At 34.7% G+C, this 26,672-nt stretch overlaps 1 protein-coding gene and 1 non-coding gene across 6 annotated transcripts in view; one reads left to right on the forward strand and one right to left on the reverse strand.

Annotated features, from left to right (window-relative positions):
- The window catches only part of Cntrl (centriolin), a 90,354-nt gene that overhangs the window by 24,483 nt on the left and 39,199 nt on the right, over positions 1–26,672 (forward strand). For 2 of the 5 annotated variants that reach the window (XM_027945013.3, XM_071600889.1), the window contains exons 7-14: positions 2,154–2,347; positions 10,268–10,387; positions 11,227–11,455; positions 12,788–12,897; positions 15,998–16,192; positions 20,659–20,812; positions 21,971–22,191; positions 24,990–25,166. In XM_027945013.3, the coding sequence (XP_027800814.2) occupies positions 2,154–2,347; positions 10,268–10,387; positions 11,227–11,455; positions 12,788–12,897; positions 15,998–16,192; positions 20,659–20,812; positions 21,971–22,191; positions 24,990–25,166 (1,400 nt within the window). Of the gene's footprint in view, positions 1–2,153; positions 2,348–10,267; positions 10,388–11,226; positions 11,456–12,787; positions 12,898–15,997; positions 16,193–18,595; positions 19,114–20,658; positions 20,813–21,970; positions 22,192–24,989; positions 25,167–26,672 lie in introns of those variants that run through there. The other 3 variants (XM_071600888.1, XM_071600891.1, XM_034636067.2) reach the window with 3 other exon arrangements.
- LOC114100980 (U6 spliceosomal RNA) lies at positions 7,023–7,125 on the reverse strand. The gene has a single exon (XR_003584190.1). It is a non-coding gene; the product is annotated as a U6 spliceosomal RNA (small nuclear RNA).

A 26,672-nucleotide genomic window follows, 5' to 3' on the forward strand; every position in this document is an offset into this window, starting at 1 on the left:
TCTGAAACTTTGAGTGCTTTTCTAATGCTACAAGTGGAGATTGTTCACAGTCAAAACACAGGTACATAAAAATTTTGTATAAAAATTACTTTCAGGCCATATGTGTTTGTGTAACTGTATCTAAAAAAGAAATGAATTTTGTGTTTAGACTTGGATTCAGTGCCCAATGTATCTCTTTATGTAACTGCAAATATTCCAAATCTGAAAAAATAAATCAGTCCCATGATAAAGGAGATTCAGCTGGAATAAATTTGGTTTTCATTAGCATAATTCCATAGGAATCAGTTTTCTCATGCAGGCAGGGGTGAGAAGAGAAAGAAAGGCAGCCAACTAAGGAAACTAAAAAAGTGAGGTCAACAGGGTAGGAGAAAACCAGGAAATAGTGGGTTACAGAGGCCCAGAGAAGAAATCTTCAAGAGAGGATGTGGTAAGCTTTGTTGAATGTTGCTGAGGCACAAAGTAAGATGAGCACAGAGAAGTGCCTGATTGTGACAGGGATGGGGGAAAGGCTGGGTAATAATGTATTGAAGAATGGAAGGGAGATATTTGCCTGAAGATTTGAAATTTCCTCCCATAATTTCTCTCTTCTAACACTTAAATAAATGAAGGTGTTTCTTTTCGTTTTTTACTGTTTAAAAGTTAAAAAAAAAAAAAAAGAAAGCTAAACTAAAAATTAATCAGTAGCTTTCAGACCAGGAAATGGGGAGGAAAAAAAATGTAGTTAACCTCAAAATCAGTAGTCAAAGAAATAAGCAGTATATCTTAAGAGCGGACTGCAGAGACAAATCATGCCTCAGTAGGATTGGAGAAAGAAGAGAGGCCATCCCTTGACAGAAGGAACACTTTCTCCATCAGAAAGGAGAGAAGATGTACAGGTCATGAGGTTTTGTTGCTTTGGTGGTGGGAAAATAAAGGAGTTCCCATGGATGGGGTCTGTTTTCTCAATGAAATGTGAGATCATCAGCTGAGAAAGAGACTCAAAGAAGTATGGGAAGTTTGAGGAAAAAGAGGAAGATAAGAAATCACCATTGTAGAGTACTGGGTAATAAGCTGGTATGTTTAACCATTTGGAATGGATGTTAGTCCACTTTCAACCTACAAAAGCAGCAGTTTTATATGGTTTAATCCAATACTTCAGAAACATGGTAAATTTCTTATTTGTTTAGGACCCCTCCCCCAACTCTACTTTTTTCCCCTGAAATTTATTTTGGAATTATTAAAAATTTAAATAATGCAGAGTAATCATATAAATATACTGTTGGAGGAAATGTTTCAACCACTTATGGCTCATTCATGACTTCAGACTGTAATTAGGAGCCTTTAATGTGGTGAGCTCTTAGGACCCAGTAGAGACGAGGTGGATGGAGTTGCTGTTCTCCTGAAGCTTTAGTGGGGTAGGCAGACAGTATAGTAGATCACATATTACAACTCCCTGGGTGACAAGGGCCGGAGCATAAGTTCAGGGTGCATAAGAGCTTCCCTAAGAAGCATCCAACCCAGAGAGAGGAGAGAGTCAGGGCAGTCTTCTCAGAATGGTTTGTAAAGCTCAACCCCTAAAGGATGCAGAAGAGACCTATAGGAAATGGAGGAAGACAGGTTCAGTCAGAGGATGAGAATAAGCCTGCAGCAGTGAAGAGGCATTGTCAGTAGAAAGAAGAGTCATTTCAGGAAAGCTGCAGAAATATGCTTGAAGATGAGGTTCAAGAGGGAGATTGGGGCCAAATCATCTTTACGGAAGCTTTATGAATCTTATCCTAAGAGTGATAGGAAATAGTTGAAGGATTTCAATACAATGTAATGTTTTGCATACATGTTTACAATATTCTCGAAAATGTAATTATTCATATCAAATAAAATACTGCATTTTTTAAAAGGGACTGGGAAAATTTTTCATTTATCAACAAACTAAAATACTTGGAAGTCAATTCTTATGTTTTAAAAATGTCATCAAAATAATAATGACTTCTTGCCTCGTAATATATATCCATTTCAAGTGCAAGATGGTTTTCTCTCAAAGCCATGGTATATAATTTTAAAAGTAAAATTGTAATTACACCATACTTAACTTCTTTTGTTATTCTTTTGAGAAATAGCCTTGCCTTTTTTCAAGTAAGAAACATAATGATAAATACACTATCCATTTTTATTGACAGAAGAGGTAGAAAGACTGGAAAGAGACCTAGAAAAGAAGATGATGGAAACTGAAGAGCTTAAGAGCAAACAAATAAGATTCCTTGAGGAAATTAAAAATCAAGATAAATTAAACAAATCATTAAAAGAAGAAGCAATATTACAGAAACAGAGCTGCGAGGAGCTAGAAATTGACCTAAACATGAAAAATGAATTGGTAAGTCTGATTTTACATCACATTGATTATATTCTCTTCAGGTAGAAAATTCTTTGTCCTTGTGTCTAAAAATACAACTTCTTGACCGTAGAAAGGGGTAGATGTATTTTAATAGAATATGTGCAAAAGGCTTTACTGACTGCAGTTGACCATGTGCCATGTGATATGGCTTCCTGAAAGATTAGTGTTCTTTGGGGCTGCCCAAAGGGGGAAGGTGATGTTCCTCACTGTGAGAAGTCAGTAAGATCATCCCTGATGTTCATTTTTTTTTTTTTAAGCAAGAACATTGTTGGAGAGAGTATACACTGGCAAAAACTTTTAGAAGACAATTTGGGGAAAATATCCAAATTTTAAATAGACCCTCTGTCTCAGAGATTGAATTTCCAATAATATATTCTATAGAAATAGTGGCAAGAATGGACAAAGATTATATATATACCTGAATGTATATGTATGTATGTGTGTATATATAACATATAACACACATATACATATACAAGGATATTCACTGCAATATTATTCATATGATCAAAAATTGTAAATAGCCAAAATGTCCCTCAGTGAACCCTGAAGTGATAAAATAATATATTGTTTTGAATAAAATGAAGTACGGTTTTATGTCCTAAAGTGGAAGATACCTGACACTTTTTATTATGCATAAAAAAGCAAGGTGCGAAACAATATCAAAATCAAATATGATCTTATATCTCAAAGTGTATGACAGTTTCTTAGGGGAGAAATGGCAAAATATGCAGCAAACTCTTGAAAGTAGGTATTTCCAAAAAGTGCAATTACAGAACACTTTCAGTTTATGCATATCTGTAATGGCTAAATTTTATATAGTTGGGCTTTATGGTCGAAACATAAAAAGGATACTAAAACTGAAAGATTTAGACAACCTAAGTGGTATAATTTGATAAAGTAACCAAGATACTTCAAAGGTCTTGGGACCATGTCACATGAAGAATGATCAGAGGGACAGAGTTGTCCAGGCTAGAGAAGAGGAGACTCATCGAGCTATGATAATTTCTCTCAGATATTCAAAGAACTTTTTCATGGAAGAGGAATTATAGACCAAGACTCATCATAAACCAATTGATAGGAAAATATGTTTTCATTTAATGATAAAGAAATTCCTAAAAGTTGGCCTGCAATGGAATAACTGGAATGTTTGCTATCACTGACAGGCAGAGGCTGGCCATATGCTCAGGGTTTTGGAGAAAGATCATTTGATAGGAAGGTGGGCCTTTTCAACCCAAAGAATCTAATTTTATAAACTTATTCGGCTATTTAGGGAAAAATAACTATTGGTACCCTTTTTCTCTCCCCTCCTTTTAAATAATTCCTCATTTTACTTATGTATAACTTAGGGAATTTTACTTATCCTATAAATAATAAAGTCTTTGATATATTTATCCTTTTTTGGATCTCCCTTTCAAGTTTGGCATTCTCACATTCTCACTCAGTTACTTGTTTTTTTAAGAAGAAGAATTCTGCTTAATCACTTACTTTAAAAAAAAAGTATTTCTTAGTTGTTGATGGACCTTTATTTTATTTATTTGTATGTGGTTCTGAGAATCTGCCCCAGTGCTTCACACATGCTAGGCAAATGCTCTTCCACTGAGCTATAACCCCAACCCTAATCACTTACTTTTTAAAACAAAGACAAAAGAGTATTCTCTCCTCTGTGAGGAAGGAAGTTGTTCTTGAAATATGAATTTTAACTAACTCCTACTTAAAGTCTCTTTTGCCTGAGAAAGAAAAGGGAACATGATGGAAATCCAGGACAGCTTCTCCAGCTCTGTACCTCCAATGTTCAGAGCATTTGTGGGTTCCTTTATATGTTACTTAATTTGAAGGTAGTTTTCATATATCTCAGCTGTATCCTGAAGGCATATATTAATAATGTTAATAGATGATTATTAGTGATTTTAGATTATTCAGACTCTGTTGCTTTTCAGTTTGTAATAGAATGGATTGATGAGTAATGAAACCAGTGGAGAATGGTAATCAATGTTACTTAAACAATGAACTCTTTTTGCCATTATATGACATACAAAAATAAAACCCAGTACTTATTTGGTATCATGTGACATTTGTGAACATTTAATAAATTTTCCTCAGTTATTTTTCTGTTTTAGAACATAGAATCCATTTTATTACTAAGAAAGGAACTTGATAATTTGTATATGCTGACTCCCTGAGGCATGTTAATCAACCCATTAAACACCTTAGTTAATATGTCTTAAGGCTTTGCTTTGTCCTGAAAGTATGGTTTGTTATAGTTTTCTCTTTCACTTATTTATGTTATTGTTAATATGGTTGTGCTGGGAATAAATGTTTTGTAAATTGTCAGCAGTTTTGCTCTTTTTTCTGTAACTACTTTTCTTAGATTGTGCTTTTTTCTATGTCATTATTACTCTTATAATTAATAACAATTTAAAACATTTTAACATGTATATTTTTGTAACAAGTTCAGACAACACAAATGTATACAGTAGAAATGAAAATCTACTCTTCCCCTGCTCCTTTCCTCAAGTGTTGATATAGATCCTTTTTGTTTTCTATACATATACAATATATGTAATTAAATAATTACACCCTTGAATATTTGTTATTTTTTTAAAAAAGGAATCCTATTATATATGATTATCCTGCATCTTATCTTTCACAAAGCAGTACATGTAGACAGCTCTCCAAGTTTAAAATATATGTATATATGTACATATGTGTACATATATGTGTGTATATATATATATATACACACACACATACATATATATATAAATCTTTCTCATTCATTTTTTTTCTTTTTAAAATTTTTATGTAATTTTTTAATTTATATATGATGCAGAATGCATTACAACTCTTATATAGAGAGAAAGCACAATTTTTCATATCTCTGGTTGTATACATAGTATATTCACACCAATTCTTCATACTTGTACTTTGTGTTTTTTTTAATTTTTATTGTTGGTTGTTCAAAACATTACATAGTTCTTGATATATCATATTTCACACTTTGATTCAAGTGGGTTATGAACTCCCATTTTTACCCCGTATACAGATTGCAGAATCATATCAGTTACACATCCATTGATTTACATATTGCCATACTAGTGTCTGTTGTATTCTGCTGCCTTTCCTATCCTCTACTATCCCCCCCCTCCCCTCCCCTCTTCTCTCTCTACCCCCTCTACTGTCATTCATTTCTCCCCCTTGTATTATTTTTCCCTTTCCCCTCACTTCCTCTTGTATGTACTTTTGTATAACCCTGAGGGTCTCCTTCCATTTCCATGCAATTTCCCTTCTCTCTCCCTTTCCCTCCCACCTCTCATCCCTGTTTAATGTTAATCTTCTTCTCATGCTCTTCGTCCCTACTCTGTTCTTAGTTACTCTCCTTATATCAAAGAAGACATTTGGCATTTGTTTTTTAGGGATTGGCTAGCTTCACTTAGCATAATCTGCTCTAATGCCATCCATTTCCCTGCAAATTCTATGATTTTGTCATTTTTTAATGCAGAGTAATACTCCATTGTGTATAAATGCCACATTTTTTTTTATCCATTTGTCTATTGAAGGGCATCTAGGTTGGTTCCACAGTCTTGCTATTGTGAATTGTGCTGCTATGAACATCGATGTAGCAGTGTCCCTGTAGCATGCTCTTTTTAGGTCTTTAGGGAATAGACCTAGAAGGGGAATAGCTGGGTCAAATGGTGGTTCCATTCCCAGCTTTCCAAAAAATCTCCATACTGCTTTCCAAATTGGCTGCACCAATTTGCAGTCCCACCAGCAATGTACAAGTGTACCCTTTTCCCCACATCCTCGCCAGCACTTGTTGTTGTTTGACTTCATAAAGGCTGCCAATCTTACTGGAGTAAGATGGTATCTTAGGGTGGTTTTGATTTGCATTTCTCTGACAGCTAGAGATGGTGAGCATTTTTTCATGTACTTGTTGATTGGTTGTATGTCCTCCTCTGAGAAGTGTCTGTTCAGGTCCTTGGCCCATTTGTTGATTGGGTTATTTGTTATCTTATTGTCTAATTTTTTGAGTTCTTTGTATACTCTGGATATTAGGGCTCTATCTGAAGTGTGAGGAGTAAAGATTTGTTCCCAGGGTGTAGGCTCCCTATTTACCTCTCTTATTGTTTCTTTTGCTGAGAAAAAACTTTTTAGTTTGAGTAAGTCCCATTTGTTGATTCTAGTTATTAACTCTTGTGCTATGGGTGTCCTATTGAGGAATTTGGAGCCCGACCCCACAGTATGTAGATCGTAGCCAACTTTTTCTTCTATCAGACGGCGTGTCTCTGATTTGATATCAAGCTCCTTGATCCATTTTGAGTTAACTTTTGTGCATGGCGAGAGAAAGGGATTCAGTTTCATTTTGTTGCATATGGATTTCCAGTTTTCCCAGCACCATTTGTTGAAGATGCTATCCTTCCTCCATTGCATGCTTTTAGCCCCTTTATCAAATATAAGATAGTCATACATGTACTTTGAATAGTAATGATCATCACATTCCACCATCATTAATTACCCCATGCCTCCTCCCTTCCCCTCCAACCCCTCTGCCCTATCTAGAGTTCGTCTATTCCTCCCATGCTCCCGTTCCCTATCCCACCATGAATCAGCCTCCTTATATCAAAGAAAACATTCGGCATTTGGGTTTTTGGATAAAAATATGGAATGCTTCACAAATTTGTGTGTCATCCTTGTGCAGGGGCTATGTTAATCTTCTCTGTATCATTCCAATTTTAGTATATGCTGCCGAAGCGAGCACTTTCTCATTCTTTCTAAATTCTAAATTGTGTTCTATTAAGTGGATCCTCTATAATTTAGTTAATGTTGATGGTTTTTTTGGTATTAGAGATAAGTACTACAAAATCTATGTGTGTGTGTGTGTGTGTGTGTGTATGTGCCTTATGCATACACACTAGTATTTCTTCAGCATAAATCACTTTGAGTGGAATTACTGTGTAATTCTCTTTTAAATTTTTAATAAATGCGAATACCCACTTCAAAAAGCTTATGGCCAATTTATACTTCCATAGAAGTAAGTGAAAGGGTCCAATTTTCAGCTGGATATTGTTATTTTGAATTTATAAATATAATAGAAAAAAATGGAATCTCATTATTGTTTTAATTTCTCATTTCCATAATTGTTGGCAAGCTGAATATTACATATATATTTATTGGCTATTATGTATTTATTCTTTAAATTGCCATTTATATTGTTTTGCCTAGACTTCTCTTACTACAAAGGCTATTATATGTTTAAAAACAATCTGAGCATTAGTCTAAGAATATACATTTGAAAAATATTTTCTGTTATCCTTTAAAGAATATTTGATGGTAATATTATCTACAATTGTATAATGTTTTCCTTTTTTTTTTTTTTTTTTGTAGTATTAGGGATTAAACCCAGAACCCCTGCATGTTAGATGTTAGGTGCTATGCCACTGAACTATATCACCAGCCTCTTTTTGCCCCAAGGTGGGGTGGGGGAATGGTCTTGCTAAGTTGTCTAGACTGGCTTCAAACTTGTGGTCCTCCTGCCTCACCTTCCATAGTAAATGGGTGCAGGCATGTGCCACTGCACCCTGCTTTGTTTTTCAGTTTTATAAAATAATTGCTCATGCATTAGAGCACTTTCTTTATAAAAGAAAAATTGCATTGAAGTTAGTCTTTCAGTGGCCACTTAAACTGTAGTAGTCCCCTATCACAACCCCAACAAATGTTAATTGAATTTATTCTGTCCTTGTGCAGGTTGTTTCATTTCTATCCTTTTGTTTACTTATTTTTAAAATGAGGATGATTTGCTTGTCCTGCCAGCTTTATAGACTGGTGAGGATTTAATGAGATTATGAATGTGAAAATAATTTGAAATGAATCGAGCTAAGTAAGGGAAGGTGGTAAATTTATTATTCACATTTGGAGTGGGGATAAGATATGTCCATATAGGAACAATGCAAGTACTAATAGCCATACCTTCCTGTGGTAAATTGTCAATAAAGAGCACTTGTGGTATCACATCTGAGAGTTCTCCAATTGACAGTATCTGTTTGCTTCTTTCTTCTTTTAGCCCTTGTTTTGGTTTCTTGCAGGCCCTTTTCTGCGATTCTTTATTCTTCCTTAAAGGTAGTTCTTTATTCTTCCTTAAAGGTAGTTCTTAAAGGTATTCTTCCTTAAAGGGCTGAACTGCATACTATGTTTTTCATGATTTGCATGATAATTTGTATTCATATGTTTTTGTTTTAAGTTTTGAAACTGGCTTGCCTCATTGAGAAATGTGCCTGTGTATGTATTATGTTTTGAATGACTGTGTACATAGGGGAACAAATTTGAATGTTGGGGAAAGAATTTGTATTATTTTTCCTGTTGGTAAACAGGTTAACTACAGTCATCTCTTGATTTTAATAGCCAGTGAGTGCTACAGCTCACCTACTTTCCAGTTCCTTTGACTTTTAGTTTGCAGACATTGATGCATTTCTTCAACATACATTTATTGAGTACTTAACTATATACTAAGCCTAAAGCTATAAGAGACACAAAGGGACTTTGAAACACATAGGCTATTTAATAGATACCAGTACATGCACACTCCATGATTCCACTCACATTTACCTTTGGTTTGGCCCTATAGTCAATGAGCTATGGAGAGAGAAGCCCAGGATTGTTGTTGATTGAGTTGCTTCTTTGAGACTCAAAGCCTTATGAGCATTCACTGAAAAGATAAGTATGGCTAATATGCTAGGCACCCTGCAGCAGGACACTGGGACAATAAGCAGAATGTTAGATTGGAAACCAGGCTCTTGGAATTGAACATTGTCTCTTCTGCTGTAAGCTATGCAATAAGACAAGTCCTTTAATTCCAGTGAGATAGCAAATGAGGGTGTCACACAGAATTAGTATTCAGATCAGTGTTACTTCCATTTTAACAGATTATCAGGAGGTGACTGTAAGTTAAATTGTGCACGACTGATTTCCTGACCTTGTAAAATGCTTGTTTATGTTTTATTCTTTTTTGCTTGCATTTTTATGTTTATGAAATATTTCTGCATGATCTTTATCAGATACTGGCAAAAGTAAAGATAATAATCACTTAGTGGACCTTTGAAATGAACTCGAAGAGTAGATGTAATAGAAAAAGGGCTTGTGTTGATAGTAGTAAAATACTTAGCTTTCACCACTAATCTTTTGACAAGTCAATTCACCAATCTGAGTTTCAGTTTATTTATATGTTCAGATAATTATATTGAATGATTCATATATCCTTCTTCTCCCAGTTCCAAAACTTTCTGAGTAACTAAAAAGTTATAGTATAATTACTTTATTAAAATTTTAATATTACATATTTTGATCTGATGGAGCTTGTTTAAATTCCTTATCCTCTGTTACAAATAATGATATTCTGAACATTTAAAACTTAAGAAGCCATTAGCCACAAATACTACGACAACAGTACAGTTAAAAGTAATCTCTAATATCATTCTTCTCACTGCTCTGTAGTTACTGTCAAATATTATTCCTCCATGATTTGAAGATATCATTAAAACCAAGAGTAAGTTAAATAAATTAATACTAAGTCTTGGGACATCATGAAACAGATACTTAGTAGACTAGTTTAAAGATAATTGATACAGAACTATTTTACATTTAGGTAAAACAAATTTAAATATTTTCTTTGTATCCCAAAATAGCATGTAAACTTCAAAGGTCTTTTATGTGATCACTTCTGAAATAATAATTTTGTATTTCATTTTTTATAATAGATAATTAAGATAAAATTCTGAGTGTTGTGCTTTTTGCTATAGTGTTTTTACAATATAGTTATTAATAATGATGAGAAATTGCCATAACATTGCACTTTGGTACTAACTCACTGAAACTATGTTTTGTCTCATCGAATTGGGTTGATAGCTAAAACAGAAGACCATGGAACTAACACGAGCATGTCAGAAGCAGTATGAGCTCGAACAGGAATTGGCTTTTTATAAAATTGATGCTAAATTTGAGCCACTAAATTATTATCCATCAGAGGTGAGCTATTTATAATTCTTTAGTAATCCACAATTAAAGCCAGCATGAAGTGAGGTGGAAGGGGACAGATGGTAGGGAAATTTAAGGGACTATTTTTTTACTAATCATTCCACTCTCTTATTATGAGCAATCAGCAGAGTAAACTGTTTTGGTTGTATCTGTGAATTATTTGGCTCCTGTAGTTAGAGCAATATCCTAAAGAGGTAAAAGCCCCAAGAGAATTTTGCCCACAACCAATTCCCTAAGCAAAAACAGCTTCCTTAACTCTCAGTTACCTCACTTAAATCCAGACTTTTGGAAAAAGTGCCATGGGATAGTCATCTCCCTACAAGATTTGTTCAGTACTTACTAGGTTCAGAATTAGTCAACCATTATTGGCACAGATGCCATAAATGCATTGGAAATAGGGGAATTACCTAACTTCTAAAAACCAATGATTTTTAATAATATCACATGTTGTTTAAATTTTAAAGCCCAATTATTAAAATTGATTACATTGAGATTTTACTGTGTCAGTCAGTCAAGAAACCAAAATGAAACATCCAGATTTCTGATTGGGAGATTAAGAGATTAAGCAGTGCTACAAATCACATAAGTGTGGGCAGTTCTTTAATTAGCTAATCCAAACTGTCACAGTGTGGTAGTAGGAGGAAGAATCCTTTTGAGACCATTTTTAGGTCTAATTCCTTTTTTTAGTATATTAAGAATAAAAGAATAATATTTTTAGCTTCTAAGATTTAGGGTTAGCAAAACTTTGGTGATTGTGTGACATGTTTACCACTAATAAAATGAATAATGTCATTTGTTATTAAACCATAAATCTATTATTTTGCTTTTAGTATGCTGAAATTGATAAAGTTCCAGATGAAAGCCCTTACATTGGCAAATCCAGATACAAGAGAAATATGTTTGCCACAGAAACTTTCATTATCAGTAATGCCCAGGCAGTACAGATCAAGAAGATAGGACCAAATGAAGGAGAACAACTTAGAAATGCACAAGAGAACTTGAGAGCCCATGCACCACTGGACACACAACTGGAAGATAAAGAAAGAAAAATAAATGCAGGTTAAACAAAGTTATTTTAAATTCTTTAGAAATATAAAAAGATTGAATATGTAGGCCAATTTTATTTTATAACTCTTTTAATTAAACATTCTGATGGTATTTATTATATGTCATTAAAATGAAAAGTCTAAAACAAAAGTAGTGACTTATTGAACAGATTTAAAAAAAATTATTCCTTTTATGGTTGAGAGTGGTATTTTTGACCAGAATTTAATGGGAACATGTCCAGGGGATCCAAGAATGCATAAATCCCATCCTGCCAATAAGCATAGAAGTATGCATTAAAAGACGTAATTAATAATAACTAAAACAGGTAAAGAATCACTTTTATTGATGATTATACATGTAGCCAAAACCTGAAGCTGTGCTTTGGATAGGCTGAAACAGATCACTCTCCTTAGGCCTGGGTCTAAGGTTGGCCTATGACTTCCTGATGGGCCCCACATACTGCCTTACCACCATCCCTCCATACCCCAATCTAATTCGAGGGATCTTAAACCTCTGGCAAGTCACATAGAGGAAGAAGTCAAGCCAAGAGGCACTGTAGAAGCCCCTCCAGTGTCATACATAGCTATCCACTTAGCTGTGTAGATATTGAAGAAAGAGAAAGCCAACCCAAATTTATATATCCCGCTAGTAATTGTGGCCCATTGAACCATCAAATTAGCAGTTCATCTTCCTTTGACTGTCAGCTGAAAATATGGATGACTAGTAAAGACTGACTTTGCAAGGGGAGATAAGAAGCTGAGTTCTCCTTGTCTGCCTTTATTATATGTAAAGCTCTAAAAGGTAAAGGAAAAATAAATCAAGATACGTGTGCATACTAACTTCTGGGGACTCATGGTTTCATTGGAGGGAGAGAGAGAGAGGGAGAAAGAAATCTAAAATTCGGGGTAAAAAGTGATTGATTTGAAGTCACCTCCAGTATTGGATTTTTTAATAAATTTGGATTCGTTTTTGAGTCCTATCATAAAGTATTTGCCTCTAACACAGGGTTGTTGTGTTTCAATACACTGATCCTAATTATGACTTAGTGGCATACAAAGTGTATATTTCTCAATAAAATCCTCTTTCTCTCAAAATGGTTCACTAACATTGGGAATCTCAAGTATTGTCCCTTTTATGTTAAGATTAATTATAGTTCTATAGCATATCACAAAACAATTTTTTCTTAAAATATTTAATAGAGATGAAAGCTATCATAAGTAAGTTTTAAAATGTCTATGATCAATAATGACAGAATTTAATTGAGAGAGAAGAGATTATTGCAAAGAAAAAATCTGGTAGAAATTTCAGAATTTGCTTGTGTGTATATGGTTTTTAAATTCACAGCACAAACTCGACTGTCAGAACTACATGATGAAATAGAAGAGGCAGAACAAAAAATTTTAAGAGCTACTGAAGAATTTAAACAACTGGAAGAAGCTATACAACGGAAAAAAGTATGTAAAAGCAAAGCAGCCATGCTAAGAGGAAATGAAAAAGTGAAAATGAAACATGTTTCCCTTTATAACAATATGTTTATTTTAAAGTCAGTACAGTCTAATTAATCACAGAATAATGAATTTCAAATTCAAATGTGATTCTAGCATTTCTCAATTATCCTTTCATTCATGATGATGTCTTCAACATTTTATAAAGCATATAGAAGTAAATGACTGAAAATTCATGTGAAAAGATGTATTTGGTCTACTACATTGTGAAAGTGACTACTTTCCCCAAGAGAGTCTTCTAACTAATTAAGCACCCTCCACCTTTAAGATAATGGGACCCAGATTAAATGCTATAGAAAACTATAGCATGAACATTATCAAATAAAAAACAAACCAAAAAGATATATTATATACAAAAAAGATGAAAGTAGCTTATTCTGAGAAATAACCAAAGCATTTCATGCAGAAGTGAGTAGTTAAGTCCATGATGTAATTTGATGGTGTGGGAGATTCACAAAGGGAAGTATTTTGAAATTTTCATTTTTAAATGCATACTTATTTACAACTTGTAAGAATCAATATTTTAAAATTATAATGATAACTATAATCATAATAGGTTGAAAAAATGTGAAGTCCAAACCATAGGTTCTTTTAAAAGATATACTATAGTGTTATTTTTAGATTATACAGAAACTAGAAATTGGCTGGATTGTACTGGAAACTTACTATATGCCTGACTAGACTGGCTCCTGAGTAATGTACAAAATAGACATGAATCTCTCCTTTGTGAACAGACTTGTAGGAGAAATAGATAATAAACAAGTTTAAAAAGTAAAAAGAAAATTCATAGTTAAACAGCATCAGTATTATAGGAAAAATACTGAAAAAAATTTAGATTGTAGGGCTCTTGAAGGTTTCTCTGAGGAGGTGGTGTTTAGATTTTTTTTTTTAGACCAGGGTCTCACCATGTTGCCCAGACTAGTCTAACAGTTCCTGGATATAAGTGATCCTTCTGCCCAGTCTCCTGAGTAGCTGGGTCTATGGGCAGGTTCCATTGTGCTGGGATTGGAGGTGACACAAAGAATGAGAAGGAACTAGAGAGACAAGAGTTAGAAGAAAGAGTATTCCAGGCAGAGATGGCAGTGTTTGCAAAAGGCTTCATAGTAAAAATTCCTCAGCTGAGTGAAGGAAAGTGTACTGGACGATGAATTCGAAGAGTCATGAGGTTAAAGACCATGCCAGGTTTCATTGGCCATTTTAAGAATCTTGGATTTTATTCTGTATGCAGTGGGAAACTTTGCAGGGCTTAAGTAGAATGGCTGATCTATTTGTCTATATAAGCGGTCACTTTGGCTACTGCTTAATGGTGAAATGGGATGAGAGAGAGAATGAAGATCTGTGGATTGGTTAAGAGGCTGGTATTTAGTTCAAGCAAGAAACAGTAACAGGATGAATGAATCAGGAAGATGGCGGTGGCTAGGGAGAGAAAGCCAACCAAACTGCAGGTCAAATAGGCAGGAGAACTGTCAGGGCTTCCAGATGAATTGAAAGTGGGAAGCCAGGTGGATGGAGCATCAAGATTTTTTTTTGTCTTTAATATTTTTTAAATGTCAATGGGTCTTTATTTTGTTTATTTATATGTGGTGCTGAGACTTGAACCCAGTATCTCACATGCTAGGCAACTAAGCCACAACCCCAGTCCCTCAAGATGGTTTTAATAGTTAAATATTTTACAGTAAACTGACTATACAGGTAGATGTTAATAATATACATGATTTGAAAATAAATGGATGCTTATAAATAGGATTGGAAAAATAATTATTTATTTAAATGAGTAAATGTAACCCTGAATTGTTCTTTACACTGCTTATTTACTTGACCTGCTAAGGTAAGTTTCAGCCTCGTTTTTACCAGTAAAATAAAAATTTCAATTTAATTAGTGGGACAGACATGTGTCCCTCCTTGGTGGATAGACTGGTAGACAATAAACACGTTTAAAAAGTAAAAAGGAAATATGTAGTTAAACAGCATCAGTATTATAGGAAAAGCACTGAAAAATATTTAGACTGTGTGTGTGTGTGTGTGTGTGTGTGTGTGTGTGTGTTTATTTGTTGTACTGGGGATTGAACCCAGGGTGCTCTATGAGCTACGTTCCCAGCCCTTTTAATTTTTTTATTTTTGAGACAGGGTCTCTCTAAGTTGCTAAGGCTGGCCTTGAACTTGCTATCCTCCTGCTTAGGCTCCTGAGTAACTTGGATTAAAGGTGTGTACTGTCACACCTGGCTTTAACAAGAGCTTTTTATGTTTTATAATTCTGTGGTTGAGATGATCTTATCTAGGTAACACAGAATTTTAAATTCTTTTCCTAACTATGAAAGTATTGTGATTAGGGGGAATTGTATAATCATCACAATATTTAGTCTTATTTCCTTCTAAGCTTCTATTTGCATGTTTTTTCACACATCTAATCTCCTAGTGTGACCTTGGGCAATATATCTAAATTTTCCATAATTCAGTTTCCCTATCTGTAAAATTACAATAAATATGCTTTCTACTTTATATGCTTTGAGAAGTAAATTGAAGTATATAAAGAGTTCAGAACAGTACCAGGCACGTAGTAAGTGCTATGTAAAATCAGCTATCTGTAATATTAGGTTTATGATTAATATTTTACAAGTTGCTTATACTAGAATGACAACTGTACCTATTAAATTATCAGTTTTTACAAACTAGTAAAATAATAAGGTTTTCTACTTAATAAGATATATTTGGGGAGTGCCTAGATAACTACCACATTTTAATTTGTAGAGAAATCTGAAAACTGTGCGTGGTGGTACACAACTGTAATCCTAGTCATTCAGGAGGCTGAGGCAGGAGGATTGCAAGTTTGAGGCCAGTCTCAGCAACTTAGTGAGACCTTGTCTCTAAATAAATAAATAAGGGCTGGGGATGTAGCTCAGGGGTACAGTGTCCCTGGGTTCAATCCACAGGACCAAAAAAAAGGTGGGTGGAACCTGATAGAACATAAAATATTTTTTACATTGTGGAAGTTGTCTTTATAAATCAGTGTTGCTATCCTTTGTTAATTGTTGGGGTGTGGGGGAATTAGATTTCAGAAGCAGAAAAAGACCTTCTTTTCAAGCAGTTGAGTGGTAGAATACAACTTCTAAATAAATTACGCCAGGAAACTCTGGATCTAGAAATGCAGATGGAAAAGCAGCGACAAGAAATTGCTGAAAAGGAGAAGGAGATCAAGGACCTGCAAATAGCCATAGATACCCTGGATTCCAAAGACCCAAAACATGTAAGTAAATTAAGAAATTTAGACTTGTTCTATGGACATTTGAATATTATTCTCTCTAGATAGTACTTGTCTCACTATTTTTAGCAGTAGAGTCCTTTCTGCATGTCTCTTTTTGGTTTGATGTATAATTTAAGTGATGTGCATATATGTATGTATAATTTATATACATTATATGTATATATGTATGTACGTATGTGTCATATATATTTATACATATACATAAATACATGTGAATATACATAGGGAATGTGTGAATGTGTTCAGAACAAAACTAGTCTTCAAGAAAGTACCTTTCAGTAAATGGCAGCCGCAGAGTACACTTAACAGTTTCGTTTTATTTCAGAACTAAAGAAACTTGCTCCAAGATGCTCTCCAAACTTAACTCCTTCTCTTTCCTTGCTGAAGGGGGTCAAAGTTCTTTTTCTGCCTCTTTAATCCTTTATGCAAATATTCTGCTAAAGCTTTTTTGTTGTTTTAATATTATTTTGTCCTTAAAAAGAAACTTTTCTCAGGAGTATGTCTTCCTAAGATGTGGTCAGGTGACTGACTGATAGGGTCAGGCTCAAGTCTTTCTTTCAGTACTCTGAGAAATCTTACTAATGGCTTGTATGTGAACTAGTATTCCTAAAGTAAGTGAAAATATTTCCTAAACATTTTCCTGACATATTTTGAATAGTAAGGATATCTTTTTTAAAAACTTTGAAGATCTTTCAATTAACTGTTATCACAGAATCTAACATGCAATTGTAATTGCTTTAAGTACTTGACAGGTTATGTAATATTCTTTGAAATGTTTTAGTAAACTATTATGCCATATTTGTACATGCACATAATGTAATTTGATCAATCTCATTCCCCAGTACTTTCCCTTTCCTTTCCCCCCATTCACTTGCTCTACTAATCTCCCTTCTATTATCATTATTTTAATTTAGTGCATTATGATTATATATACAATCAAGTGGGATTCATTGTAATATATTTGTAGATGGACATAGCATAATTTGGTACATTTTGTACCCCAGTACTTTCCCATGTCTTCTCTTCCTCCCTCCTCCCTATCTACTCTATTACCTCTCTTCTATTCTGTGAGATACCTTTATTTTGTTCCTTTTTTTTTCTCTCTCTAGCTTCCACATTTATGAAGTCCTTTCTAATAAAAGCCTGAGACTTTATTAAAATTGAAACCAAAATTAATCTTATTTTAAAGAATTTTTATTAGATGAAAAATTGCTTATTTAAAGTTCTGCATGTGTAATGAGGTTGATAATATCTGATTGCATTTATTTGTTTTAGAAAGCTACCATCTAAGTAAGGTTATCTGTGTCTCTAGGGACCAGCCCTCTGTTTAAAAATGTTTGCCTTCTGGGGGGTAGGAAGGAACAGCCCACAGGCTCATGTGCTGCCCCTTCCAGTTCCGTAATCTGAGTCTAATTAAAAGCCAGGTTGTGTGTTTGGCAGATGGAGAGTTTAATTTTCACTGAATCTCTGTGAAGAATTACATATAGAAAGGGGCACAGTGAGACATAGGAATGTTGTCCAAGTTTTGAAGGTAGCCAGAATCAGTCTGTGCTAGTAGGGGTGGAACATACAAACCAGGTTTAAGTTTCCCATTTGGTTTTGTTTAAAACTACTAAAAGTTAGTTCTTAGTTCTTGGTCCCCACACCAGAGGGCATCTCTTTTAATTTGTTCACCTAGAAGGAATATCTTTTTCTAATTTACTTGAAGTTGCTACACATATTGGCTAGTGGTAGGCACCCCTTTTAGGCTACAAAATGTGAGCCGTTTAGCAAAAGAGAAAGAATCAAGAGTGTGATTTATGTATATTTTTCTTTAGACTTAGATAGACTTTTATTTAATTGACCTGTATTATCTAGTTAGATAAAAGTATCTTTCTGAATAGTAAATAGAATTTGAAAGTAAAAGTTGGACTGTAATTAAAGATATTATAGAAAACAAACATATTAAGCACCCACATGTCTTGCATTGTGCCAGTATTTTGCATATGCTGCAACCTCTTTTTTTTTTTTTTTTTTTTTTAATCATCCCATCCATGTCAGGTTTGTGTCAGTTTTTTTTTTTTTTTTCCCTTCAATTTGAAGAGAATGAAAATGTGATTTGGAAAGTAAGTGATTTGCCCCCAAATCACCCTTTTAGGAAGAGGTAGAGTCCTTACTTATGCCAACTCCTCACAAAGGGATTAGAGATCTAAAGAAATTAATTATTTTAAAATTAACTCGGTGGGCTCAGTGGTAGAGCGCTTGCCCAGCATTCTTGAGGCCCTGGTTCAATCCTCAGCACTCCCCCCCACACACCCCCGAAAAGGGAGCATTCTAACATTAATTCAGTCAGGTTTTAAATATATATATTAATTAAATTAAGTTTCAAAAGGAAAAGGTACCACTTAAAAATCAGGTCACATGTTAGTTATTCGTAGCCAGAAGCAAAATATCACATTAGCAAATATGATTAAGAAGATTGTGTTGATCTCTCCCGTCGGGAAATGCCTAATGGAAGCAAAAGGTAGCAGTTCTCTGGAGGGAATTCCATTGTGGCAATCTCTGCGATCTCTGTGGTGTTGGGGCGTGATTGGCCCTGGGGAGCTTCCTGTGTTATGATTTAAAGCTAGGAGGGTGGGGCCTGCCAGCAGAGGCTCTAGTGACTGGACAGGCTGGGCTGCCACTCACTTTTGGCCAGGAATGTGGTTTGAGGCGCTGGGAAGTTACTGAGGTTCGTGAAACTTGCAAAAATGTGGCTGTCAGAGAGGGAAGTGCACATGAGTTTGAAGATAGCATTAGAAAGCGTTCCGCCCAGTTTCTCTGTGCTCAACGGCTCAGTTTTAACAGGACAAATTCTAAGTTAAGGTACGGATCATTTTCTCTCTCTGTGTACAAAGGATTTAGAGGAGGAGGAGGAGTCAGATGTAAGTTCCTGTTTTTACAATAACTCTTTTGTGAGCTCCATGGGGGTGAACATTGCAGGATCTACTGTTGCTCCATGTGTTTTATGCACATGGTATTTTGAACCAAATTTTTGTCCTGCATATGAAGTGGTTTCAGTGGACTTTTAAATGGTGAATTTTAAAGACTTACTCATTTAGATATGAGTGCAATTTTTTTTTTTCCTTGAGTCATACAAATTCGTGGTTAGGATGTAAGCTGATATCTGCAGTTAACCTTTTCAGAACGATTTCAGATGGGTATTTTGGGAATGTGAGGAAAGACAAGATTTGAAAATTCCAAGTTTTACCAGTAGTAAAATAAAAACCTCCCAGTCAAGTTGCCACTTTGTTCTTCAAAAAATGAAGAGACATTTCTTTCAAGTATTTGGGGGAAGCAGATGCCTAAAATTGAGAAGTGTTCTTTTTTTGATCTAATGGGTCGTTTGTTGTTCAGACTCTGATACAGGTTTCTCTCCTGATAGCTTTTTCATTAGGTGTTGTGTTCCTCTGATCTTGTGGAGGCAAATTTAGAGTCATGGGGCTGGGGGTGGGGTAAATGGGAAGGCAAAAGTTCTCTGGGGAATTGTTTCCATATGAACAGTTGCCTAAGGAGACATGGACAAGTCATTTGATGGATCTGAGATTCATTTTTCTTATTTGTGAAATTAAAGGTTTGAAAAGATCAGTAGTTCTCAATCCCCCGCCCCCAGCACATCTGAGAAATAATACAATCCACTCCTCTTGGTTAACAGTGGCTCTCCAATGTGGTGATTATTAGGGTGTGTGTGTGTGTGTAAGATGTTTTTTCCACCAGAGGCCTATGTGGTGGGTAGAGGCATGTGTCTTCCCAACGTCTTTGAGGTCCCTCGCAGCTCCCAGATTATTGAATCTAAAAGCAAAATGTTTGTTTGCAGAACAAATTGAAAATAAACTTGAATCCCAAGTAAGTGTTTATTTATCTCATATCTTTTATTTTCCCTAAGAAACTTTAAGGTACATTTGAATATAGGGTTTTATTTTGTTTTGTTTTAAGGTTAAAAAAGGCATTACTTTATAGAATTTATATCAGAATTTTCTAAATATTAAAACAACTCATGAATAAAGAAACAATATTTTCTGTAATCTTCTCATCCAAATATAATTCCTTTTAACATTTTGGAATGTACTTTTAAGTCTTTTTCTATAAACATAATGTATTTCAGTATAATAAATTAACTGTCTGAAAATTCCTTTTAAAGACACCTTTTAATGCCCAATAGATAATATTGGACTTGGCTATGTTACCTTCTAGCTGTGTGCTTGGAAAAGTCATCTATCCTTCCTGATCCTCAGTTTTCTTATCTATAGAACAAATATGATTCCCATATCAAGTTATGCTGAAATTTAAATGAAAACTGTTCACATGAAAGTAATACAGGGCCTGACACAAAATAAATGCAAATCCCTATATTTTCTAGTCTTCCTTTAAAAATGTTTTTAAGGATTATTATTTTTTAAAGCCTTAAGAATTTTTTTTTTTTAACTCAGTCCCATATGAAGGCTCAGAAAAGGGGTAAAGAACAACAGCTTGACATTATGAACAAGCAGTACAAACAGCTTGAAAGCCGTTTGGATGAAATACTTTCTAGAATTGCTAAGGAGACTGAAGAGATTAAGGACCTTGAAGAGCAACTTACTGAAGGTGAGAATTTAAGGTTGAGGTAAGGTCAGTCAGTTTCAATATTAAAAGAACGATGATATGCAAACACATTAATCTAGATATTAGCTTAGTTCAGCTTTTGGTGCTAGTAATTGATAGGGAAATGTTTATAGGGTACCCAAAAGTGTTTAGAAAAAATTTTTAAATTTTGCTTTAGTATGTTTTGTTGCATTGCTGCCAAGTGAGTCAGGTCAGTCCACTCAGTGAGCCAAAAGTCAGTAGACGATGACAATAAGTGCTGCCATGTGATTGTCTTCTATGGCATAAAACCCTTTCAGGAGCAAAGAGTCTTCTGTCATCTGGAAAGTCAGCGTCTCTGTATAGGAAGAGCATAAGAAGAACTTTAGGGTCTACTTTTGCAACATTAATTTAAATTGTGGCATTCCCATAATAGTGGAAAAGGAAGACAATAGGAACCTGGGCTCAGCTTAAAAAACAGCACAGTCCTTGTTTTGCTACTATCAACTGTGTCATCTTAGACAAGTTATTTCTCTCTTGATCATGAGTTGTTGAGAGAATTAAGAGAGTGTTCAGAAAGTGGTGACATAGTGGGTATCCAGTGTATACTGTGATTTTTTTTATTTGTTTGTTTTTTGGTTTTTGAGTCTTTAGGTTACGTGTTTATACTGCCAGTCTTCGAATAGTATATAGTCTTGTATATTGAGTGATTTTGTTTTGTGTTTTCAGCAACAAGAACTCAGTTTTAGTACATATTTTTATCATTTTTATTTAGAAATTATTTAAACATTTTGCAGCATGAATCAGCATTTTGTCAACATTTCCCACAAAATATACTCTTTTTATCCTGTACCTGCTTAATATTTCTGTACTGTGAATAATAAGAAGAAAAGTATCATTGCATCCTGAGAAAGAAAAGTAAGATAGGATATAATTAGAAGGTTAGAATTTCACTCTTGGTTTGCAACAAATCACTGAGTAGAAAAAGCAGTACTTTTTTTTTTTTTATATTTACTTTTTTTTTTAGGTGGACACAATATCTTTATTTTTTATTTTTATGTGGTGCTGAGGATTGAACCCAGTGCCTCACACATGCCAGGCGTTACCACTTGAGCCACATCCCCAACCCCAAAAGCAGTACTTTTAAAATATACATTATTAACCTTTTTCCATCTTGCTCAGGCCAGATAGTAGCAAATGAAGCTCTGAAGAAGGATTTAGAAGGTGTCATCAGTGGATTGCAGGAATATCTGGGAACCATCAAAGACCAGGCAACTCAAGCCCAAAATGAATGTAGAAAGCTACAGGATGAGAAAGAGACATTGCTACAGAGGTTGACTGAAGTCAAGCAGGAGAGGGATGAACTGGAAGTAGTTGCTATGGATGCAGAAAATATGAGAAAGGTATGATTTGTTTCTTCCTTCCTGTTTTCCTTAACTTCAGAAATAGATGATGTTCAAATTAAGTTAGTTGAAGAAGTTAAAAATGGTAGTTATAAATAGCAAAAAGTAACAGTGTTTATTTAATGATTTTTTTTATAAATTGAAACCCATAACCCAGTTTAATAAATAAAACATTGCAGATAAATTTAAAAACCTCTATGTACTCCCTTCCAAAGGTAACATCCTGAATATTATTATTTCCCTGCATCTCTGTTCTTTTATTATATATGTAAACATTTATTTGTGATTTTAAAGATTTAAATGAAAGGTCAGTGTACTTATTCTTTGGCATTTCCTTTCATTTATGTTTTTGAGAATTATGCACATTGATAGTTGCAGCTCTATTTTTATTAATGTGAGTAGCATCCCATTGTGTATACATAATTATTATTTATTCATTGTCTTTTGGGGGGACAGTTGGGTATTATTCAGTCTTTTGCTATTACAGACAATGCTGACATTCTTAAACACGTCTTGACCCTGGGGACTGCTGGAATTGGGATAAAAATCTTTAAAAGCCCATATGTAAAAGTCTTGGCCACCGTCCTGTAGAGTTGTTGGGAGGTAGTGGAACCTTTAGGAGGTGTGGCCTAGTGGAAGAAAGTAAGGTCATTGGAGTCATAGCCTTGAAGAATATATGAAGACACCAGTCTCTCTCTCTCTCTCTCTCTGTTTTCTTCTTGGCCTCAATGAGGTGAACAGGCCTCTTCCGCCATGCATTCCCATTATGATGTCTTGTGCCACAACAGGTCCAGGGACCATGGAATGAAACCATGAACCAAAATAAATATTTTCTCCTTTTAAGTTGATTATCTCAGGTATTTTCTCATAGTAAGGGAAGTCTGACTAACATTAGAACTGTGATCAGAAGTGGATCAGGGAGAATGTGCATCTTTAATTAACTTCACTAAATATTGTCAAATTACTGTCCATAGTGATTCTGACAAGTCTACTACCACCAACAGTGTGAGGCATTTATTTTTTAAGCTTTAATGAGTTATTTTATTCTTATTTTTAATTCACTCAGCAATTAATATTTTGCCCCATTTGCTTTATCTCCATGTAATTTTACATGATTTTATGTATATTTTAAATAGATATTTTTCATTGACCATTTGAGAATTCATCTGCCTTTGCCCCTTATATTTCAGCCTGTGTTTCCTAAAACACTTTTTTCAAGGTAAAAACAGAATAACTCTTAGAGTCAGAAAATGTAATATTTTGTCAAACTTCATGTTTGCCACTCTGCTGAGTTTTAAATGATACCTCCCTCCCAGTCTTTGTGTTAAGAAAATTTTTACACATACAGGAAAGTTGAAGTGGCTTATCTGTGAGCCATTTAGATTTAATAAATATTTTGCTGAATTTATTTTCTGTCTCATAGATAATACCCTTTTCTATCCTGATCATTATAAAGTTGTAGATATAAGATCACCCTTTCATCATACATCTCTTAAAAGTTTTCTCATCACTATAGTACCATGATTACACCTAGGAAAGCTAGCGGTAATTCCCTAATGTCGTCAAAGACCTGAACCATATTCCAGTTTTTCCAATTATCCTAATATTTTTATAGCATGTGGGCATGTGGACATGTGTATAGAGGGTGTATGTTTGTGAGAATCAAAGTGAATAGTGCTATAGATTTTCACACATTCTGGATTTGCCTGATTATTTCTTGTGGTTTGTTTAATTTGTTCCTTTATACTCCATATAAAATAGTATCTTATTTTAACCATATTTTCCTATGATTACTGGAGAAGTTGAGCATATATTTGTTTATTTGCCATTCAGGGTTCCTCTTCAGCGAACTCCCTATTCATATTCTTTGCCTTTTGTTGTTGTTATTGTTGGATTGTCTTTCCTTAATGACTTATAGAAATTATTTTTTCTGGATATTAGTCCTTTGTTGATTATATGTGGTATCTGAATTCCACACAAGAAACTCAAGTGATTGAGATGCCCAGTGGTCTTTGCCCACTGAGAAATTTTTCTGTAAAAGTTCTTATCACAGGATCCTCCTCTTTAATCTGGAATAGTTCTATCTAATTCTTCAAGATCCCAAATAGGTAAAAACTGTAACATTTAATTTCAAAAAACAAACTAAAGTTAATTAGAACTGTAGTATGCTAACCAATATGTATTTATATTTTTATTAGCACACATTTAACTTATTCTCTCATCCTTAATATTAGAGAGTGCCAATCCCATTTTCTTCAGTGAAAATACTGTGATTTTAATAGGAAGAGCTGTGGGCTTTGGAGTGAGAGGTCTAGGTCATATCTTGATTTCATCCTTTTTCTAGCTATACTTCATTATGTAATTTATTGAGATGTTCATTTTTCAATTCTTCATCTGTAAAAATTCAAGTTGCCTTACATAGTTATTTTGAAGATACAATAAAATAAATGTGAAAACATTTAATCCAATTTCTGATAGAAAATAGGCCTTAAATTTTACCCTCTTTATTTTTTTCTGACCTATCTTTCTTTGTGTGTTTTCAGATTCTCTTAAAGGATCACACAACTGGTTACTTTGGAAGCAATGGGTTGGTAGCTTCCTGACTTTTCTGATTACATTTAGTCAGGGTTCTGTTCTCCAATTAGGCTGCACAGCCTGAGGCTTCATCATGCTGTTATCAGTCAGGCAGCAACAGCTGGCTAGCCTCAGTTTACAGTGCACAAGTTACTTATAATGACTTGCAGATGCGTAAGTAACACAGTGAGGGTTCCACAGTTAAACACACTGAATCTTTTCAGGAGCTTGCAGAGCTAGAAAGTGCCCTCCAGGAACAGCATGAAGTGAATGCATCCTTGCAGCAGACTCAAGGAGATCTCAGTGCCTATGAAGCTGAGCTGGAGGCTCAGCTAAAACTAAGAGATGCTGAAGCCAACCAGCTCAAGGAAGAGTTGGAAAAACTCTCAAGGCTTACTCAGGTAAGTAAGAGCCATGTGCCAATCAGAAACTAAGTTTTAAAAACCCGGGCCTTAAGATACCACCTTAAGGTGGCACAACACCTGTAATCACAGCAGCTCCGGAGGCTGAGGCAGGGAGGATCACAAGTTCAAAGGCAGCCTCAGCAACTTAGTGAGGCCCTAAGCAACTTAGTAAGACCCTGTTTCAAAATAAAAAAAGGGATGGGGATAGTTAAGTGCCCCTGGGTTCAATCCCTGGTGCCATCACCCCCCAAAAAAAAAGGAAAAAAAAAACCATCCTTCCTTTCTTTTATTTTAAGATTAAACGCTTTGTAATACATGTATATAGAGTGACAGGAAGGTCACATTTTCCAAGTCAGACATTCTGAGTACAAATACTAGCCCTGTGTGACCCTGGCAAATTACTTCATGGCTCTGAGCCTCCCAGCCTCTTATTATTCTGTGAAATGGCAAACAGTGAGGTTAAAGGAGATAATAGACATGCAAGCACCTGATAGTTGATGTTCAATAAATTCTGTTTTTTATTTCTCAGAATAGCTTTAAGGGATTTCTTTTAAGTTGCATGTAAAAGAACATTGGTATGATTAGAAGGGGAGCTAAGAGTAGGTCTGGTTTATTATAGTAGTTACTTTATTGTATTTCCTTATCAGATACCAATCACTTGGCATTTGTCAGGGTTATACAAAGAGCACGAAGTTTTATAAAACTATAGTTGACAGATGAGAGTCATGGAAAACAAGAGGTTGGGGAAAACAATGAAAATAACAGTAAATACATATTTTTAATAAAAGTAAATAAAATTTCCAAATGGTATCCTTTAAAATTCTTTCCTTTTATTTTAAGACAGCCCTTACTAGTTTCAATTTACGTATACATACACATGTATGTATATGTGTATATACATGTGTGTGTGTATTTCTTTGTACTTTCATTGTCTTTTTTTTTTCTCCTAATTCTTGATAAAAAGGTTACAAGAGCCTGGCCTTTTTACTGATCACTTGGTATTGAAAGAGATACTCCCCCTCTTAGCACTAGGACTGCCAAGATTGGTCTTCACGTCATACTTTGAGAATATGGAACATGATCTGCAGATCTACAGATCTCTGATTGGTACACTTAAGTTACATGAAATCACTTATCAAGCTTGTTCAATGCCGATTCCTAGATTCCACCATAGAGATTTTAACCTATCAGTCCAGGATGGGTTCTGGGCATCTGCATTTTTATAGATACACCAAGGGATTTTGATACTTGTATTTGAGGACATAGTTTGCTTTTGAAATTAGGTGTTTGGGGCCACCTGAAATATTCTGATTTGATATATTCAGGTCTAGCTGATCCTGAAATTAACTCCTTTAAGAATTAATAGTTTAGGGCTGAGGTTGTGGCTCAGCGGTAGAGCACTCACCTAGCATGTGAGAGGCCCTGGGTTTGATCTTTACCACAATATAAAAAAATAAATTAATAAAGGTATTCTGTCCAAACTACAACTAAAAAATATCATGC

Source organism: Marmota flaviventris, chromosome 13 (assembly GCF_047511675.1).
Source record: "Marmota flaviventris isolate mMarFla1 chromosome 13, mMarFla1.hap1, whole genome shotgun sequence".
Classification (NCBI taxonomy): domain Eukaryota; kingdom Metazoa; phylum Chordata; class Mammalia; order Rodentia; family Sciuridae; genus Marmota; species Marmota flaviventris.